At 40.6% G+C, this 20266-nt stretch overlaps 3 protein-coding genes across 5 annotated transcripts; 1 reads left to right on the top strand and 2 right to left on the bottom strand.

The window, feature by feature from the left end:
- Window positions 1-2054: 2054 nt before the first annotated feature.
- Window positions 2055-5059, top strand: fgf1a (fibroblast growth factor 1a). 2 transcript variants are annotated; one of them, XM_026191214.1, is made up of 4 exons: window positions 2056-2519; window positions 3253-3356; window positions 4392-4483; window positions 4568-5059. In XM_026191214.1, the coding sequence occupies exons 1-4, from the start codon at window positions 2351-2353 to the stop codon at window positions 4581-4583; spliced, it is 381 nt and encodes a 126-aa protein (XP_026046999.1). In that variant the 5' UTR covers window positions 2056-2350; the 3' UTR covers window positions 4584-5059. The 2 variants fall into 2 exon arrangements, with proteins under 2 accessions (XP_026046990.1, XP_026046999.1); XM_026191205.1 differs by having other exon boundaries at window positions 2055-2519; window positions 4392-5059.
- A 752-nt stretch (window positions 5060-5811) lies between these two features.
- ndfip1 (Nedd4 family interacting protein 1) lies at window positions 5812-17402 on the bottom strand. Its single transcript, XM_026191192.1, has 8 exons — window positions 17188-17402; window positions 16209-16302; window positions 13639-13778; window positions 13423-13510; window positions 13100-13224; window positions 11218-11284; window positions 10972-11080; window positions 5812-7148 (listed from the first exon to the last, which is right to left on the bottom strand). Exons 1-7 carry the CDS (start codon window positions 17221-17223, stop codon window positions 10974-10976), a joined length of 657 nt encoding a protein of 218 aa, XP_026046977.1. The 5' UTR covers window positions 17224-17402; the 3' UTR covers window positions 5812-7148; window positions 10972-10973.
- A 578-nt stretch (window positions 17403-17980) lies between these two features.
- On the bottom strand, window positions 17981-20054 carry gnpda1 (glucosamine-6-phosphate deaminase 1). Of its 2 annotated transcripts, none has more exons than XM_026180160.1 (7): window positions 19904-20054; window positions 19509-19636; window positions 19284-19385; window positions 18999-19181; window positions 18701-18885; window positions 18389-18563; window positions 17981-18251 (listed from the first exon to the last, which is right to left on the bottom strand). In XM_026180160.1, the coding sequence occupies exons 2-7, from the start codon at window positions 19630-19632 to the stop codon at window positions 18190-18192; spliced, it is 831 nt and encodes a 276-aa protein (XP_026035945.1). In that variant the 5' UTR covers window positions 19633-19636; window positions 19904-20054; the 3' UTR covers window positions 17981-18189. The 2 variants fall into 2 exon arrangements, with proteins under 2 accessions (XP_026035945.1, XP_026035952.1); XM_026180167.1 differs by lacking the exon at window positions 19904-20054 and adding an exon at window positions 19831-19897.
- Between the last annotated feature and the right edge of the window lie 212 nt (window positions 20055-20266).

Genomic DNA, 20266 nt, shown 5'->3' on the forward strand with positions numbered 1-20266 from the left:
AATCTTAAATAAAAATAAGAAAAAGAGAAAAAAAAATTGCACTACCCAAATATTATTTGAAAATCTATTTTGTATAAAAACATATGCAGACATTAACTTTTGAGAATTATCAAGGGCAGATCATCTTTCACTGGTATATGCTTTCTCTAAAGAGCGTTTGTTTTTTTTTGTTTTTGCTTCCAACCAGTTTAATATGTACATATAATCCATTGTAAAGAAATAATGTGGTGTATTTGTCTCCAAAAAAAGAGTTTTTCAGTACCTCCCCCCACCCCACCCCCTCTGTATTATTTCCTCTCTGTAGTGAGATCCTGTTGATATTTTTCCTCCATCGATTAAAGTTTGAACCTTTAACGTCTTTGTGTGGTACTTGTCGAAACGGGGACGTGTATGATGATGTTTGCCATCCGTCGCAGTAAAACTAAACTGTGGAAATGGTCATTCTTGGTGCAAGGCCACTTTTCATGTTCACAGCAAGCACGTGTTCATCAAATAAACATGCTTTTCCATTCTGACACCTGGTTTATTGACTGCTTAGATTCACTGGAAGTAAACCTGTGTTTTTGTTCCTATTTAAAAGCATGTAAAATTTATTTATTTATTGGTCAAGCTGCTCATTTACAAAAACCAACCTTCTACAATGGCAGTAATGGTGGGATCAGTATAATTAGAAGGGGGAAGAAAGCCTTTTAAAACCTAAATTTAAGGCAAAGTCAGCAACTTTTAAGGTGAAGTTTCTGTCAAATTTCCCCGGTGACTTTACAGTGCAGGCGAGTATTTAAATTAAGATAATGGTTCAAAATAACTGCCCCAATAAGTGGTTGTTTTTAAATGGCTGCTGAGAAGCAAAACTTAACACCTTGGAGTAGGGACTAAACTCCGAGAGCCAATAAAGGAGCACATCTAGCTGTGAAAATTAGATGCTTATCCAATCACCACAGATTTTATGAGGTACACTTTGAACCCTATTTTGCATTCAGAACTGCTTTAATGCTTCACAGTGTAGTTTCAACAAGGTGCTGGAAATTCTCACCCTGCCATTCAAATGTCGCAGCAGAAAAGGAGACTCACCAGACCAATACTTTTCAAATCTTTCGTCCACTTTTGGTGGTGTGGTCTTTGCTCCTCCAGGCCATCTGCTTAAAGGTTAAACGAGTTGTGCATTCAGAGATGCTCTTCTGCATTCCCTGGTTGTAGTAAGTTGTTATTGTGTGAATGCCTCACATTGCATTTTTTGCAATATTTTGCCCATTGAAATGAATGGAACACATTATCAATGTGGTCACTTATTTCTGCTCGCTGGGCTGAGCTGTGTTTTAGGTCAGTGAGATGAGCAGCCGTTCTCAGACTGGGAGGCCAAGGTTCAAATCCTGCTTATGGTAACATTTTTTTCAGTTAACAGTAAAACTTTGTTTTACTCTTTTCAACACACATTTTATGTTCTTCACTCCTTTTTAGCAGAATTTTCAGTTTTTTCACCACTTTTCAGCACAAATGTCAGCTTTTTTAGCTCTTTTAAGCAGAAATCTGTTTTCAGCAGAAATTTTGCTGATTCACCTCTTTTCAGCACAACATTCTGCTTCTTTACCTCTTTTCAGCAGAATTTTCAGCTTCTTTGCCTGTTTTCAGTGGAATTTTCAGTTTTTTCAACTGTTCTCAGTTTTTAGTTCATGGAGACTCGTGGAAACCAGTATGTAGGACATTTCTGAACTTAAAAAAAAAACAAAACTTTGTGTCATTGGAAATGTTCATTTACTCAAGAAAATGTATAGTTATTTTTAACTCTTTAACTAAAACTGTCATGTTGTGTTATGAATAGCATGTTGAAAATGTCCCTTTTCCCCTTATTTCCTATCAGTTAGATTAAAAGTGCGCCAGCCGGGGACGCAAACAACTTTTGTTGTGTTGTGTCCAAACTGCAGTCCCATCTCTGGGATAAAGCTGTGATGTGCAGCAGCTCCTCCCACGTTAATTACAGCTGCCTCCCAGAAAATTAGAAATATCTTTCAAAAACATGTGAATAAAGGTTGCGTGCTTATGGCACGTGGGCTCGTTACTGATTACCTGATCAACAAGTAACGAAAGCAGAAAGTAACTCAGGGTCCTCACACTGGCTGTTTAAAAAGCTACTTTGAATTCAAAGTGGGCATTGTTATTTTCACCCCAGTTGGATGCTGCCAGGAATCGGGACTGCGCATGTGGCTGCCTGTGTGGTCTCGCGCTCGTTCACGGCCACATAAACACCTGATCTCTGCAAGGGGACAAATCCAGTGAGAATTTCCGCAGGAAACCGATCCCCTCTCGTCGCAGACCCCCCTGCTGTAGAGAGCGAGGTTTCCTGCCGAGCAGGATGGCGGATGGAGACACGGTGGTGGATCTGAGCGTGGGGGACAGCAGCCCGCTGCAGCTGAGGGACTACCGGAGACTGGCTCGGCTGTACTGCATGAATGGCGGACATCACCTCCAGATCCTCCCCGACGGGACGGTGCAGGGCCAGAGGGAAGAGAGTGACGCTCACAGTAAGATCACTGCGCGCTTTAACATCCAGGTCAGGCCTGCAGCATGACGCGTTCACTTCCTCTGCTGCAGGTGTTCCAGGTTAAAGCGCCATGCGTCCATTTCACTTTTTAAGTGAAATGCGGGACATCCCACTGCGTTAGTTTGTTGCAAAATGTCTGTGAGTTCAGTTTGAACGTGTTTATGAATGTGGATGGAGTCGGTGGTTGTCTGAGCACGAGAAAACACGCAGAAGTAGAAGGAAAGTTTACCGACAGGAGCAGTGGAATGGCGTGCTGGGAATGATGCCGCAGAGGCTTCTGTGAAAAAAAACATTTCTGGCCTTGAAAAGGTGGAAACAGGAAACCACAGCACGAGACATTTCAGTCATCAGATACTTTTCTGTATTGATCAGCCATCTGCAAGCTCTCTTTTTACTCTGTGCTACACCGCAGGTGAACCTGTTCTAATCAAGGCTGGACAAAACAGAGAGAAACAGATTAAAAAAAAGATTGGTGGCTCTCTTTCTGCAGGAATATTTAAAGATTTTTGCTGAAGAATTTTCAGATTGTGAATAATAAAATAAATAAATGCATCGACAGCTGTTTTTGATGTTTTATATTCAGATGCTGCAGATTTACCTTTGCACTGAAACCTCTGAGCCAACCCATGAAATATTCATTATTTATATATTCAGATTTTGACAGTTTCTGTGTAATTTCTTGACTTTCATGTAATTTTTTGTTATCCTTTCAGCTGTTTTAAAGCTCAAAGCTGTGGACAGAGGTGTCGTGGTCATCCAAGGAACTGAAGCCAGCAGATATTTAGCCATGAGCGATGAAGGCCGTTTGTACAGTTCAGTGAGTATTTAAGGCAAATTTTATTTTTTAAATAAAGGTTTATGGGAACTATTACAAGAAAAACAAATCGGGAAACAATCAAGAATATTAACACTTAACATAAGACACATTTTATTATTCATTAAATTATTTTTTATCTGCTTGAATTGTATAAGTTCGGTCTGTGTTATCTGCACTGACATCATGTTTTTAAACCTGATCCCACTTTGTTGCAGAGTTACAGTCCCATGTAAAATCCTTGATTTACCCCTCATTTCTTTATATAGTTCTTTATAAGAATTTCATGTAAATGTTTTAAGCAGTAGGTCTTCAGGCTTTCTGAAGGTCTTTTAAAGTTTCTCTGTGGACACTGGCTGATTTTTCACTCATTTTCAGTCCAGTGAAAATAATCCAAGAATTATTTGTTGTTAATGTTTTTTGGTAAGTCACTTAACAGACCTGTGAATTCACTCCTAAAAAGACACCTAACTCAATGGATAAACCTTTTTTTTTCACTTTTCAGTTGAAAACCTGACATATCTTGGCATGGTGTGCCGTGTGTTCTGAAAAAACAAGAGAACATTGGAAAACTATCTGCAACAGATAAATAGCATCTGTTTCTTGTGTCCTTTAGAATTTTTTTTTTGCATCATATTCATTCTGTAAGTCTGTTTGTATATTTTAATAAATTTGTTGAACTTATTAAACCTACCAAAGAAAAGGAGCTGCTTAAAACCTTTGCACACACTGTACTTTTAATATATTAGTTTTTTGTTCAATACCAAGAAGGTTGAAAAATCTGAGTAACAGAATAAGATTTCAACATCAGGGCATTCCCACAGTGTATTGATCACTGGTCATACTTCTCTGCTGCTTTGCCAGCACAGCTTAATGTAGGAGGACAAGACATAAACTCTGATTATTGATAGTGCAGGATTTACTGAATCAAAGTGAAACTATTAACTGTTATTCCTAACCCTTTAAATGTTTACATTTTTACCTCCAACTCAAACCTCATGAGATGTTATTTGAAATGTTCTTGCATTTGTCTCTCAGCCCACAATTACAGATGAATGTTACTTCCTGGAGAGGCTGGAGGAGAACCACTACAACACATACCAGCCACAGAAATATCACGACAACAACTGGTACGTAGCTCTGAAAAAGAACGGAAAGCCTAAACTCGGCCCGAGAACCCACATCGGACAGAAAGCCGTCTTCTTTCTCCCCAGGCAGCTGGATGACTGAAGGAGCAAAACACACAGCGATACCTCAACCGCAAAGGACCAGAAACACATAACCTCTAAATCATCAATAGGACTACTTACAGGAGATGGTGGCGTGAAATCAAGAGATAATAAATCCAAATAAAAGGGAAGTGCAAAGGCAGTCTGTGTAGTGCATGGAGAGATCAAATGTCTCTTTATTTTAATAATACGTCAAATCTATAGACACAACAAATCTTTGATTTTATTTGGTAGCAGGTCCTCTTAGCTCACAGAACAGACATGTAGAGCAAACATGAACACATTAACCTGCAGTTTAACAGGAATTTGTGCTTCTTGGACTAAGGTTTTCTGGGAAGAGTAAATAAATACATTGCCACTAATTAGGTACTGTACTTTAGCTTTTCTGTAATCTGTTTTGTTCTTGAAACCTTGACTGGATAGAAAGTGCTACAGAGCTTAAAGCCTAACAAATTAACCAGTAAAGCTTTCTCAGAAGTGTTGCTGCTCTGTTATACTTCCAACAGTTACACATTGCTGCCACTAGAAGCCGCCACTGTGCACGATTACATCCTCTCCAAAGAATTTTTATTTGCAACACTTAAATTTACCGGCCCCTTATGCACATACACACTGACCTATGAGTTAGCCCCTTTAATCACACTTATTAACAACTGTTTGTGCACTCACGGTTTTTCATGGTTTGTCCAATAAGGCTTCATAACCTAGAACAATCATCAGTATGCTCGTCTCTACACTTTGAATATCCTGCACTGTTTATATTACTATGCACTTAATGAGCCTTCATTTCTGTTCTACTGAGCTCTTGGTTCTATTTTGTTACGCTTTTTTAAATATTTGTTGTATTTTATTGAACTATTTTAATGTTTCTTTGCAAGCTCCTTTGACTACCATATTTATAGTTCTTCAGTTGTACCCCATTGTAAACCACTTCATTTTGTTAGCGGTTTTCCTGTTACACATTAATGAAGCATGCAGTGGATATAAAAAGCGTACACGTGCCTGTTAAAGTGCCTGCGGTAATGACGTTACAATAACGAGACCAAGATAAAACTTTTTCCACCTTTAATGTGACCTTAAAACAAAACTTTTAGCGGATCAAATTAAAAACATAAAACATTGTGGTTGCACATGCTCCTATAAATGGGAAGCTTACACTTTTTCTATCCACTGCATTTATGTATTCTGAGTAGGTGATGCATCAGTAACAACCCAGGAAGCTCAGCAGGTGCATTTAAAGTGACATTTATTTAACACTAAACAGTTTCTGTACAGTTTGATAACAACAAAAACCCCAGGCTGCAGCTCTACATCATATAGAAAGAAGCATAACTGGTCTGTAAATGAAAGCCATGGCATATGAAATATGAACTGTTGATTCAAGCGTCATTATAAAACAACATCCTGCACCACTTGCTTTATGTGTCTGTGACTTAATCTAATGATGGAAATGTCCTTATTGGCCGTGTTTCTAAAAGTGCACCTGCATTAAACATTCTTTGATAATAATACTCACAACAGAGAAACTTCTTACATAGTATGAAAAATTAAGAAATAATCATCAATTAAACCTTGAGGTAAAAACCCACCTGGAAGTAAAATACAAGTTCATTTCTTATGTACTGAAATCCTGACAGCTTTTCCTCTGACAGCGAGTGGGACGTGGACTAGAAAGACTGAGGAGTCATCGAGAGGTCACGCTGTTACATCTAATTGGTATTTGTGAGGACACGGACCAGAAAATGTGCTCATATGCCCTTAAAAATCATCTCGGTCACTGTCAGTGCCAAAAGAAATTTGGCGTCTCCACAGCTGTCAGCAGAGCAGCTCCAGGTTTTGTCATTTGAGGCCATCGAGTTCCTTTTCCATCTTCTAGGATCAACCTGCACATGCAACTTGAATTCTCTTCCCTGGTTGGAGAGTTTTACCTGATTTAATGTACAACAAAAACATTGTAACAGGCAAAAATCATGGATGCCGCTTTGCTGTGTGTGAATCACATCTACGATGACAGTTTCTAAAAGCTGCAGACAACACTGTCCCCTCCTGGCAACACTGCTTAAAGCCAACAGGTGAGTGGAGGATGTGTTCATGAGTACTTCCGTATTTACAGCCTAAAGAAATCTATAAAGAGCTTAAACCTCGAAGAGCAGATTATTATAAAGTGTGTTGCATGCTATGGCAAGCTTACAGAGTGTTGCGCTAATTAATACCTGTTGGCTTCAAGTGTCGCCAACACGAGACGCTCCCTATTTAATTGACCTTAAGGGCAGATGCATGCTCGTATGCTACCATCAAATGATATAAGGCATTACTTATACATTACAGACAGATGTAAATAGCACTTAACATTCGCCACTAATGAGTACATTGAGGGACTATTACTGTTAACCATTTGTCTTTAATAAAGGTTTGAAACAAAAGAAAACGAGTGATATAATTCCTGATTATTATTTTTTATTGACTCGAGTCGTCTTCATCTGGATCTCATCTGGCTGATTTCTGGTTAAGTGTCTTCTTTTATTTTAAACTCGTTCTTCTTCTTCACATCCAGTTCTTCCACATCCTGATTTTGACATAGGAAAATGGAGAAAACTGACATAACAGTGGAAATCAATCCTAATCTCAACCACAAATCTTACTTATCAACCTGACACACTGTAAGTAGAGCCAGTTAATAACAGGCCTGCTCACCGAATTATTACCACTCGGTTAAATATAAATACATGTTTTACAGAAACATGGTTTAATGCTTTTGAGATCATTTGTTGCTACAACTTTGTTCTTAAAAGTTCAGTTCATAATAGATGGAGTTGGTCTTCAGTGACATGTTAATGATATGCTGTTTTAACTTTAACCTACAAGGCAGAGTCTCACAAGATCACGAGAGAATCCATCATAAACCAGTCTCTGAACCACAGCTGGTTGCCCAATCAGCAGATAAGCGTTTCCCCTTCTACTGAGTTGGAAGTCGAGGGGAAATTTTTTCACACATGCCCTGCAGGAAATGCTTGTGACAAACCAGACGTCTGCAGTCAATCTGAACATAAAGCAGCTGCTGAGTACACAGGCTGGAGTGGTCCTCGGCCTGTATGCTGCTGCTCAGACGACACCCTAACCTAAACTAAACGCTGTATTTTCACTGCAGTGCACTTTAGAGGTTTGAGCAGACACTTAGAGTAAAACAGATGTGTGTGAAAACAGATACAGGTTCTCTGCTCTGTGTGAAAGAAAGGAGGGGCAGTGTTACATGAGCTGATGGCAAAGTGTTAAGCTGGTTTTATGGTCAAGCAGAGCGAGCGTGTAGGCTTTCGGCTCCAATCTATGCTCTGCCCGTCTGCCTGCAGTGAGCTCTGTGGTCAGGTGGAGGCAGTGTACAAAGTCTCTGCTGTTGCTCGTGGTGTTGTTGGTCCGTGAGCCAGCCATGGACCAACAGAACACACACAGAGCTGTCTGCGCTTTTCATGAAAGCGAACGTGGATGGACATGTTTGTGGGACTATAAATCCCACTTAAGTCTAAAGAAGTGACGTCAAACTCTTTGTACTTCATGTGCACATACAGCCTACTTTGACTGTAAGTTGGCCAGACCAGCGAAACTCCTATTTCTGTCAGCGTACAGATGTTTAACGACACACTTAATTACATTTGATATATAAATCAAAAAGTGCAACTTCAACTGCACGTCTCAGTTTTTCTACATGATAAAGAAATGTTGAGGTAAATTAAAAATCTGTCAGCATACTTAAATAAGTATGTAAATTTGCTGATAAAGTTCTGGTAGCTCTTTAACATAATTCCCATTCATTCATAGAAACAAGCCATCCAGTGGACCAGATTGGAGTCTTTCTGGCCCTTGGACTGCATTTTTCACATTCCCGGTCTAATTCAAGTGTAGCACCAAAGATTATTGGACTCCGACTGATGGCAGGGAAACTTGTTTAGGTCAAAGCTGCTGCTGCATGAAAGCTACACCGCAGATATGTTGTAACCACACAAAGTGAAACCCTACACCGTAACCGGACAGGTACCTCCCTGAAACTGTAAATACAGATCACATCAATGCAGGTAGCACCTGTTCTGACTGGTCTCTTCAGTAGTGTAGATTCCTTCTGTGCATTGCTAGGTATTTTTTTCCACCATTTTTGATTTAATTAATAATCATAACCTCAATCTAACCACTTAGATGTCAGCAAATTCCTGGAGGGGGGCTACTGAAACCATGGGAATGGACATGACACTACTGCATTTCATTAACATGCATCTTCTCTCCCATGTTTAACAGCTTCCTGCTAAAAGGGAGGTCTTCCTTCCCACTGTCACCACTGTCACCACCACAGCTGGGCGATAGAACGATAACGATATGTATCACGATATAACTTTTACTCGATAGAGAAATTAAACTATCGCGATAGACCTCGCCGCTCTTGTCCTCATAAAAAAAAAAAAAAGAAAAAAAAAGAGGGTCAGCCAATCCAAATTAAGTAGCGCAGAGCCGAACCAATCACAGCCGCAGCGTCACGTCGCGTGACTTGTTACATACAGCACAAGTGCCAAGCCGCACATGTGTATTTGTTTGGGAAGCAGCCAGCCACCGTACTGCCCGGGTAATGGAGGAAATGAGTGTGCCGACTAGAAAAATCAACCGAGCATGACCGAAGGTTACCGAAGAGAAAACAGATGATGGCTCCAATGCCGGAGAGATTGTCGAACGGAAGAGCCATAGAAGTTCCGTAGTGTGAAGGTATTTCGGCTATTTCAAGTCTGACAAAAAACAGAGTAGCGCGCACTGTAAATTGTGCCGAAAGCAAGTCTGGAAATACAATAAACTGGTGCATGCGTCACACTGTGCGCCACGTTATTGTTTCGGTGAAATGAATTTCTACAATACTGTTACTGTTAATTCTACTCTCTGCAGTGTTTAAATGCTTACATATACACACAGTTACTGTCCGTCCACACATACGACTCGGTTCTGCTTCTATGCCCCAGCTTTGTTTACTTTTTCCCACCGAGGCTTCTAGACTTCTGATTGGCCAACATTTCTGCACGGTTAGGAATCTAGCGCCACCTGCTGCTTTGGCATGTTCATAGCAGCGTTTTCCTTCATTTCTGCCTTTATGTGTGGACGGGATTATTTTTTAAAACGAAAACGGAAAATCTCCGTTTTCAAAAATACCCGTGTACGTGTGGACGTAGCCTCAGTGTCTGACTGGAAGCGCTAATTCGTCATTCGACTTTTGTCAGACTAAAGTAACTGTTAAAACTGTTTGAAAAGCTAAGCTATACAACAAGGAGAGATTGAGAATTTCCTTTTAGTTCTCAGTTTATTTGATATTGACAAAGGTTAGTCAATTTTGTCTGTTCTTCTGTAAAACAAACTAAGATTTTTTTTTAGAATTAATATTTTGTATCTAAGTGGAATTGACAATTTAGTAGTCTGTTTCGTTTGTTCTATTTTGAAACTTAAACGCTTTAGCGGCTGCCTTTTGTGTAGTTTGCAATATTTGCCTTTATTTATCTGAAAAAGTCTCATGTTCCTTAAGTACATCTACCCTGTTGAACTTATTATGGGAAATAAATATTTAAATAAAAACAAGCTGCTGATTATTTCACATTTTACTTGTGAGCAACGGCACATTTAAATCGTACAAATATAGTTATTTGGCTTATATCGTGATAGATATCGTTATCGCCTGAAATGGGAAAAAAAAAAAAAACATATCGTGATATGAAAAAATCTTATATCGCCCAGCTCTAGTTTAGAGCATTTCTAAACTGCAAGAAGTGCAAAGAAAACCCTTATAGGCACTTCCTGCTCTCTGTTTTCACTCTTCTCCCGACTGACTTTGGCAAGAACCTGTTTTTCCAACTGGCTGCACTGAAAGTAGCCTGTGGATCTGATTGGTTAAATTTCACCTGTAATGAACAGACAGTTATTTTTGGCTTGCACCTGCGTTTTTCCAAAGGACATCCCTGCTGGTTCTGTGTCACACACCATCTGGAGCATCAGGTTAGTTTAATCACAGAGACAGGTGTTGACAGTGGTTGTGCTGTGCGCCATGTAGCAGCAAAGTCAGAGGACAGAGGTTACATGGGGAAGTAGCAGGTTTATGTTTAATCTGCTTAAGCTGAAAAATCAAAGAGGTCGTGAACAGCTTATTTTAATCTTTTCACCAAGTCTCTACATTTTATTTTCACTTGGATGGAGCCACTACAAACTGTGGGTACCATCTGGGGCTTTTTGTTTAATGGCTGATTTTTGTGCTGTTTGTTTAGCTGCCATTCATAAATCAGTCCAACACGGATTTAAAGGTGCTGCCCACTAATGACAAACCTGACAGACAGTAAGTAAAAATTGATATTTTCTTCATGACCCATGCACCTTACCTTTAATAGATGAAGAGTACCCTTGTTCGAGGAAGGGTGGCGTAAGTGGGATCAGCCAGTTTACGCACTCTGGAGTAGTTCACGAAGCCTCTGATAAACAGCATAAAGCCTGCAGTCCAAACAGAAGACAGATTACCAAAGAAATGACCACACAACATAATTAGAAAAATCTTAGCTGTGTGTGGAGTGTTAATACCGGTAATATAAAAATACAAGTATACTTATAAAACATCATCTCTCACTCACCAAGTGCCAAAAACACCCACCACAACCAATACTGCCCATCAAAGTAACCGGGGAAGTAGGTCGAAAACTGCAGAGACACAAGACGCAAGTTTCAATCAACAGTGTGACTCTGGTGGTCTGTCTTTAAGAACACAGCACCAAACACCACTTTGTAGAATCATGCGGCACATCTTTGACCACACACCCATCCATAACTTAAGTGGCACGAGTAATTTCAAGTGTTTTTGGAAATTAAGTGCCGTTAAATAGATCATTAACCCTGTAACGCCAAATGCATCATATGGTCAATGGTAAATGGACTGATTCTTATATAGCGCTTTTCTACTCTCCCGGATTACTCAAAGCGCTGTATACAACATGCCTCATTCACCCATTCACACCCACTCATACAAACACTTCTAAACACAAGTGCAAACTAAACTACACACATTCATACTCCGATGGATGCATCGGAGGGCAACTTGGGGTTAGTATCTTGCCCAAGGATATTTGGCATGCAGACTGGGGAAGCCAAGGATCGAACCACCAACCTTCCGATCAGTAGCTGATCTGCTCTATCACCTGAGTCACAGCTGGGGTGGCTGTGGCTATCAGATATGATACACGAGTATCATACATATGATACATTTTGAGAACTGTAATTTATACAATCAGACACATGCAGTGTTCAAATATAAATAAACAGAATTTTCTGTCAATCCTTTCGTTGTTCAGGCTTCACAGGGTTAAGACCAACATTAAATTATTAAAATTTAAACTAAAACAAGAACGCTAATAATAATAATAATGGATTGGATTTATATAGCGCTTTTCAAGGCACCCAAAGCGCTTTACAATGCCACTATTCATTCACTCTCACATTCACACACTGGTGGAGGCAAGCTACAGTTGTAGCCACAGCTGCCCTGGGGCAGACTGACAGAAGCGAGGCTGCCATATCGCGCCATCGGCCCCTCTGGCCAACACCAGTAGGCAAGTAGGGTAAAGTGTCTTGCCCAAGGACACAACGACCAGGACAGAGAGCCCAGGGATCGAACCGGCGACCTTCCGGTTACAGATGCGATTCCCAACCCCCTGAGCCACGGTCGCTAAGACAGCACAACTCCCTCGAAGGGCAAGGTTGTACTAAAACTTTAATGTTTTATGACATTTTTATTGCAACATGCTGTTTTTATTACAACACGCTGCTATCTGACCTCTGACCTTGAAGCATTACATACTAAAATAAATGGTGTTTTTATCATCTTCACTCATTCGACTGGAGCAGATTTGGCTGAAATCTTTGGTTTTTATAAGCTGTAAAAACTTAAGACTTTAAGATATTCATGCAGTGTAAGATTTTGCAAAACTTTATGGCGTCATTATGATGTCATAGGGTGTTTTATTGAAAAGATATAACCCTGTGTTTTACGGCTCTCCCCATACCCTTTCATACGTTATATTACTTTATACGCTTTCTTAAATTTTTTTTTCCAAGGTCCCTTTGAGCTTTGGCACCAACAATAAAGGTCGAGATCAAATGATTAGCCAACATGGTTACTGACGTCCCCCCACAGCCTAGTGTAGTGTTGTTACATTTGAAGACAATGCATTAAAAAAAGATTTGGGTAACATAAAGCTTTTGCTGATTTTCACATTTGTTGTGACCTTGACTTGATTTCACCAAAATGAAATCAGCTCGAGCTGTCACTATCATCGACAATCACACAAGATTTGAACCCATCTTGAAAACTACGGACGCTTACAAACAGACAGACAAACTAATTGAACCGATTACATACGCGCTCCTTTCGGGGGGAGAATAACTGTGATATTATGGTTGAATTTTAACCACCTTGTGGAGAGCTGAGCTGAGCTGGTCTATGCTGTGTGTGGCTCTTACCCTGACAATAAGAACCCATTTGATGAGCGACAGGCCAAAGCCTGAGATGGCCCCGTATCTGCCGGCGGCTGATGTGGTCAAACAGAACGACAAGAAGAAGCCAATCCAGTTGAAGAGGAATGCCACTGGTAGCAGAAAGACAGCAGTTCATTAACAGAAGGATCATTGATTTGTAAAGTCATCATGTTGGCACAGATTTAACAAAAAGAAGCTAAACAAAAGTTAAATTAAAGGAGAGTAAATTTTGTCCTTGATGAGTCAACAGAGTTGTACATTTGCATCAAGTCTGTTTATTGTTACCGTTACAAAAGTCTGTTTCTTACTGAAGAAAGTGAGCATGAAGATGCCGTCGTTTCCTATTCGCAGCTGGTCGGCATCATCAAAGTCATCTCTGGCCACAAAGTCTTCCTCCTGCATCATCAAAAAGGATACGTTTAAACTATTAATTAAAATAACCTCAGTTTACCTCTGTCTTGTTTAGTGTTTTATATGTGACAACACTAAGTCATTAGAAAGAAGTCTGAGAACGAGACGAGTACCGTGACTCTTCCAGCGACCAGCGGGATGGCCGCCTCTGCTTTGCTTCTCTCAGCTTCATCATAGGAGGGCAAAGTGGTGGCAACGCTGTAGGATGGAGGGTTGGGAAATCTTCCTCCATCTTCCTTGTATTCAAAGAAAGCTGTGGGTGTTACAAGCAACAAATAATTACAACTAATTAACAACAAATATATATCTGTAATAATACATTCCTCCACACAGCAGAAGACCTACAGAAAATAATAAATGAAATCCTGTTATCACAGTGTATAAGAGCTGAAATTTTACACTTCCTACACTTTAATACTACACCAAACAGTAGCATTATCAATTAATGAGCTGGTTTATTTCTCCAGTAAACGTGTGGTCTTTAAACTACAAAATCACTTTTCTAGAGCCTGTGATGTCTTCAAAAATACAAATGTTATTTTGAAAACAAGAAAACCAAAGACTGATTGTTCCTGATTTCCACCTCCCTGCTTTACTTTTTGCTAATCTGAACAACGGAGTGCAAACAAAAACATTTCTATGTGCTCACTCTGCTGATCTTTCCCATTGTCTTCACAGACCAGTTCTGTGCTAAATCTCAGTTGATGCTTTAAGGCAAGATAAATTATTAACACAGGTTTCCCTTGAAAGCAAAGCTAAGGCTGTATTGTATCATCCAAGACTCTGACAATGGCAGATCCTGACTGGCTTTATTAAGTACACCTGTTCAGAGAATGGTCCAAAGAGGAGAAACTATCCAGTGAAAGACAGACATCTGGGTGAAAATGCCTTGTTGATGTCAGAGGAGAATGGCCAGACTGCTTCATGGTCATGGGAAAGCAACTGCAACTTGAATCATTGCTTGTTACAACCAATGCATGCAGAAGAGCATTTCTTGAAGCAGATGAGCAAAACCACTGCCTGGTCTGTTGAGTTTCAATTTCTACTGAAACACTGGAGTTGTAGTGTCAATGAAAGCATGGATCCTTCCTGCCATGTATCAAATGTTCAGGTCTGTCATGATGGTGTGGGGGATATTTTCTTTTCACATTTTGGTTCTTTAGCACCAACTTGTTTTGTTTAAGCCTGTTTGAGTATGGTTGCTGATCATGTCCATCCTTTTATGACCACAGTATAGCCATATTCTGATGGATGCTTCACCTGACACCATGCCACACAGCTTGAATCATCTCAAACTGGTTTCTTGAACACAAGTTCACTGAACTCAAATGGCCTCCACAATCCAATAAAGCACCTTTGGGGTGTGGTGGAACAGACAAACTGTTTCATGATGTGCAGCTGACAAATCTGCAGCAACTGTGACACCATTGTGTCAATGTGGACGAAAATCTTTAAGGAATATTTCAAGCATGTTGTTAAATCCATGCCACAAAGCATTAATCCAGTTCCAAAAACCAAACAGACAACATGGTACTACCTGGTCTACCTAATGTAGTGTGTATAGAGTGTATTTGTTAGTGTTTCATTTTGAGGAGTGCTAAATGCCTTCTGTGGACCAACAATTTATGAAACAGTTTGCTGTAAATGTAACTGAACACTGTTTTGGGCTGCTGTAAACTGAAGCACAGTTTATAATTTTGGCACACATCTACAAACAGTGAGTGCGACAACTGCCGCTTCTTTAGCAACCTTCACTGTGCAACAGACAGAGACAGATGGCTCGAAGCCATCCTCTGAAAGAAGGCAGAGATGATAATTAAAGCATCAATTTTGAAAGCGAGAAACAAAGAAACCGAAGGTCAGTGAGTTTTAACACGTCTGACTGCTGACAGACAAAAATCTTCTTTCACTTCCTTCAAAAATGAAAGCTACAGCTGAGCTTTAGAAACCCAAAGCAGGAAGCAATGACTTACGTAAAACATTAGTACAAGAAAGACAACTGTGATATATTGCATGCACCCATTACTGTTTGTGCTCTCTACATACAAGCCAAGACTTATCTGGGTTGTTTGGCTGCGATCCTGGAATACGCCTCTGCCTCGCTCAAACACTAACAGCACTAAAACAGATCAATGGACTCATCCAGGAAGAGCTATAGCTGCACCCTCTTATGGAACATGCTGACCCTTGCCCTCTTAAGAAGTGACATTGGAAACATGATAACGAGCCTGAGACCTTCCCTGTACATGACCTATTCTGCAATCCTATTTTAGGAAAAAAAAATTAAACAAACTTCACACAATTATACGTGTAAATAAACATACTCATTTCAGTACAAATGATATATGGTGCATCTGGACTGTATTTAAGATTTCTGTGAGCGAAACTAAATATTTATCTGATCTTTAACAAAATGCAAAATAAGCTCACAAAATCTGCATGCAGGGAAACCTGTCACCAGAAAAGCTTCAACATCAAAGTGCTTTGTACAAGTCGAAGCAGTGATCACATAGGTGGCAACTTGTCAAATTACAGCTGTTAAAAACAGCCAGTGTTCATAATGTTTATCTCTTCCTGCTTTTAAATTCACTTATAATTGACAATTAGGTCGCACAGACACATCTGGAATTAAATTGTGCTTTTAAGAAAATGAAGTGATTTGACAGCGTGTGACCAAGCTAACCTGCATTTGCTGCAGCAATGCTGCTGTATGGTGGTGGGGCGTCCTGGGCAGGACCCTCCTGGGAAGGCTGGGCGGGCTCTTCCTCATTCACCAGCTGGAGAAACATTAATAGACAACAACACAAACTGGGTCTCGCTTACAGTACACGGTCCTTTCAGATAAGTAAGCAGCTGCAATTTAGAAAAGGGAACAATGCTGTCTGCATAGGGGAGGTCAAAATGATAGCATTTACACTGTGTGATAGCAGATATTTGTCTGCCATGTTGTTTATATCATGGCAACTATCCCCAGGGAAGATTTCTGCTTGTACTGGGCCATTATAGACAATTACATGAGTCATTAAACAGGGCCTGCTGTACGGACATACAGGCTCTGTCAGCCACTTTCTTCTCCCAAACACAGATTAGACCATCTGGATTTGATACTTACGGATATTCTCATTTAAATAACATTATCGGACAGTAACCTTATCTTTACCAACGACACACAAGGCAGGTTGTATTATAAACCGTGGGCTGCTGATTTCAGACATAATTTGCACATCAGTGCTGTGTGGCGATTTAAGCGAGCATGCAGCAGCTTCACTTTAGCATTTTGACCCTGATCCGTCTCTAAGGTTTCAGTCACTGACAGGGAGGATTGGTCAGTGAGCCAGGACAGCTTTGGATCAAGTCTAGACACTACACAGCACTCCTGTGCAGGCCAGCAACGCCAGCTAACGCTAGGAGTGGCTAATTAGCTGCTAAATAAATATGGCCTATTCAGCGTTAAAATTATATATGATGAATATATGAGTACAGCAGTTGCAGTGGAAGAAATTCTGTTTAATAAAAGCATAAAACATGTCACTCAACATCGGGCCCGCCCGTAAACAAATGACAGCTCAGTTCGCTGTTTTGCTCTCAGTGACAGGCTAATGTTGACTGAGCAGCAGCTAGCTGTTAGCCACATTTAAGTGTGACGGCAACCTGTTACCTACCTCCTGATATCTGACGCTGCTGTTTTGTTCTGCCATAGCTGAAGAGGAACGAAATAACTGTACAGTACTCCCTCTGCTTCTGCTGTGAAACTGTGTAATGTAAAAGGAATCTCGCAGGCGAAGTAGCAAAGATAACGCTGCCTTCTAGTCGGCCATCTCCTTCCTTCTCCGCTCCTGGTAGTGGCAGAGCTGGTGCTGCGTTCAAGTGCAGTCGGAAACGACATTCTTTCAGTTGTTAGCGCGTGAAAGATCGAGGGGGGAAAAATTACAAATTATAAGCCCATAACTGTCAATTATATATATTTTACGCTGTAAAGGGGAATTGCTACAGTGTATAATATAGCAAAATTAAATGCACTTATTTGGAAGAAATTGCTCATTTAAAGTGTTATAATACATAATATGACTGGTGCTGAGCTAATATGATGTGCCATCTTCCGAGATTTCTTATTGAGCATCTGAAATTAAGCAAATATGAAGTGTGAGGCAGTATTCTAGTTAACAAAAACGGTTGTGCGGATGGATTTTGGTTTTTTGGGGGGGGGTTTTGCCATTTGCAAGTCAAAAAATTTGGGCTAATAACTACATATCAAGTTTACATATAATAATTATAATAAGTCTGCGGGCATTTTCCCCTGTAGTGAAAATAAACTTTCATAGCACTTCCACCCTAAGAAAACCAGTAAAAATAACAAGGAGCACTTGAAGGCAACAGGAGTTCATTCCTGTTCGTCACATGACTGGAAGGACGGACTGAAAACCACAGCATGTCCCAAAAAACACACATAAGATGTACAAATTAAATTTGCTTTATTACAAAGAACAAATGAGCAGTTGTATGAAGAATCATCTATACCAGCACTAAATTATCTAGTAGTTGAAAAGTAGTTGTGAGAAAATCTTGCTTGATCTTGAAGAAGGAAAAACATAATCAATGGAATTATTGGAGTGCTCATTTGGTCAAATGCCTCTTGAATCCAGGATGTTTGAGAGAGGTCTCCCTCAGTTTTTCTTCGGCTCTGATGGAGGTGACTCTACCAGCTTGTTGTGGACATGCATCATCCCTGTGGACAAAAAACAAGACTCAGTAGTTTTTCTATGACTCATGTCTCCTTTGGAAATATTTTTTCTTAATCAGCTGGAAATATAAAATGTTTTTCTCCCACTCAGCAACTGCATGATCTGTGATTCAGTGTCTCACCTTTAAAGTACTTCACAGTTTTGACTCGCAGTTCCAGGGTGGCGTCTTCATCGCACACAAAAATGGTCTGTGGGTGCTGCTGAAAGGCAGACACTGTCCACATGTGATTCACACCTTCCTCTATGGCTTTGTACAAAGCAAACGCCTTGTGTGCTCCGGTGATGAGAATCATGACCTGAGGACAGATTGAAAACCGAGAAATAACTCAGCAAGTTCAGAAGTTAACTGATGACCACTCTTCTTGATATTTAGGCACAGCAGCAAAAACACAAACACCAAGGCACGTGGCTGACACTGAGCCAGACTCCCAACCTCTTTGGCATCCATGACAGTGCCCACTCCCACCGTCAGCGCCATGGTGGGGACTTTTGAGAGATCTCCATCAAAGAATCGGGCATTGGCCATGATGGTGTCCTTCGCCAGCGTTTTCACCCTGGTCCTGGATACCAGACTTGAACCAGGCTCATTAAATGCAATGTGGCCATCAGGTCCAATACCTGACACAGAAAAAGAAGAGGGGGCTTAATTGTTTTGCAATCATTTATTACAGGGCAGAAGAAAAGAAATGTGTGGCTGCAGTATTTTCACTTTTATCTGTGTGTCTTCTGACCTCCAACAAACAGCTGAATCCCCCCAGCAGCTGTTATTTTCTTCTCAAAGGAGTCACACTCTGCCTGCAGGTCGGCGGTGTTGCCATCGAGGATGTGCGTGTTCTCTGCTTTTATATCTATGTGCTTGAAGAAGTTATTCCACATGAAGGAGTGGTAGCTCTCAGGATGATCTCTGGGAAGTCCTATAAAAGCAGTTTATGGCAGTTTCTTATGCAAGACCAGAGCTTGGAAGCGTCCCTCACTCTGTATGCTTAATGGCACAATAGAGAACAATCAGGACCTACCTACATATTCATCCATGTTGAAAGTCTTCACGTACTGGAATGAGAGATCTCCATTTTTGTAGTATTCAATCAGCTTCTTATAACAACCTAAAGGAGTGCTTCCTGAAGACGGGCAGAAAAAGCAACAAAGGAGTGAGAGGAGGAAACGTAGGCTGCACATTAAAATCATGCAAATCTAAATACATGTGCTAAATGCTACATCACAGGACTGCACGTTGCTCTTACCTGTAGGGAGCCCCAGAGTGAAGTATTTGTTGGGGCCAGGGCTGAACTGTAAAATCTTGTTTCTAATGTACTTTGCTGCCCATTCGCTCGCCTGGTCGTAGTCGTTCAGGATGATGAGCTTCATGGTCCTGCAGAAGTCAAAACAGTGAGAAATGAAGCAACGAAGTTGTTTAGACTCTAAACAACTTCAGATTCTAAGAAGATCGTCTCAAAACACTCCTTGTCAGACTTTAGACTCATCAATAAAAATCAGCCACAAGCAGAGCAGTTGGAGCTCCGAGGTTTCCGAACATACTCGCAAATCGCTCACAGCTTTACTCACCCGCGCAGTGTCGCCAGAACCTCACATTTACTGATTTTAAAAAAAGTAATTTAGTTAATGCAGCCAGCTTTACCTTTCAGATTTCAGTCTGAGCACACGGCTCTGGGTGGATCATGTGACTTTCTGCCGGAGGCGAACAGCGCGCACCGCGGAAGAAACGAAAACTGAACTTCAAGCCCAAGAGCTGAGAAAACAAAAGGCACCGGGCTGCTCCACAGCGCCCTTTAATGACAGAAAAGCCTGTGTCCCAAAGGCCAGTCCTTTTTTACTTTTACGCGAGAGTTTTGAACGATTATTGTGAGCTTTTAACAAAAAGAATGAGTCTGCTGTTGCGCAAACGCCCTCTCAGCTTCCCAGGATCTAAAAGTCTAAACAGTAGCGTCTGCACATTATGTCCGCTCCATACTTTCATCACTGCCCAAAATGCATTCCCGAC

The sequence above is a fragment of the Astatotilapia calliptera genome, chromosome 2 (genome assembly GCF_900246225.1).
Source record: "Astatotilapia calliptera chromosome 2, fAstCal1.2, whole genome shotgun sequence".
NCBI classification, from domain to species: Eukaryota; Metazoa; Chordata; class Actinopteri; order Cichliformes; family Cichlidae; genus Astatotilapia; species Astatotilapia calliptera.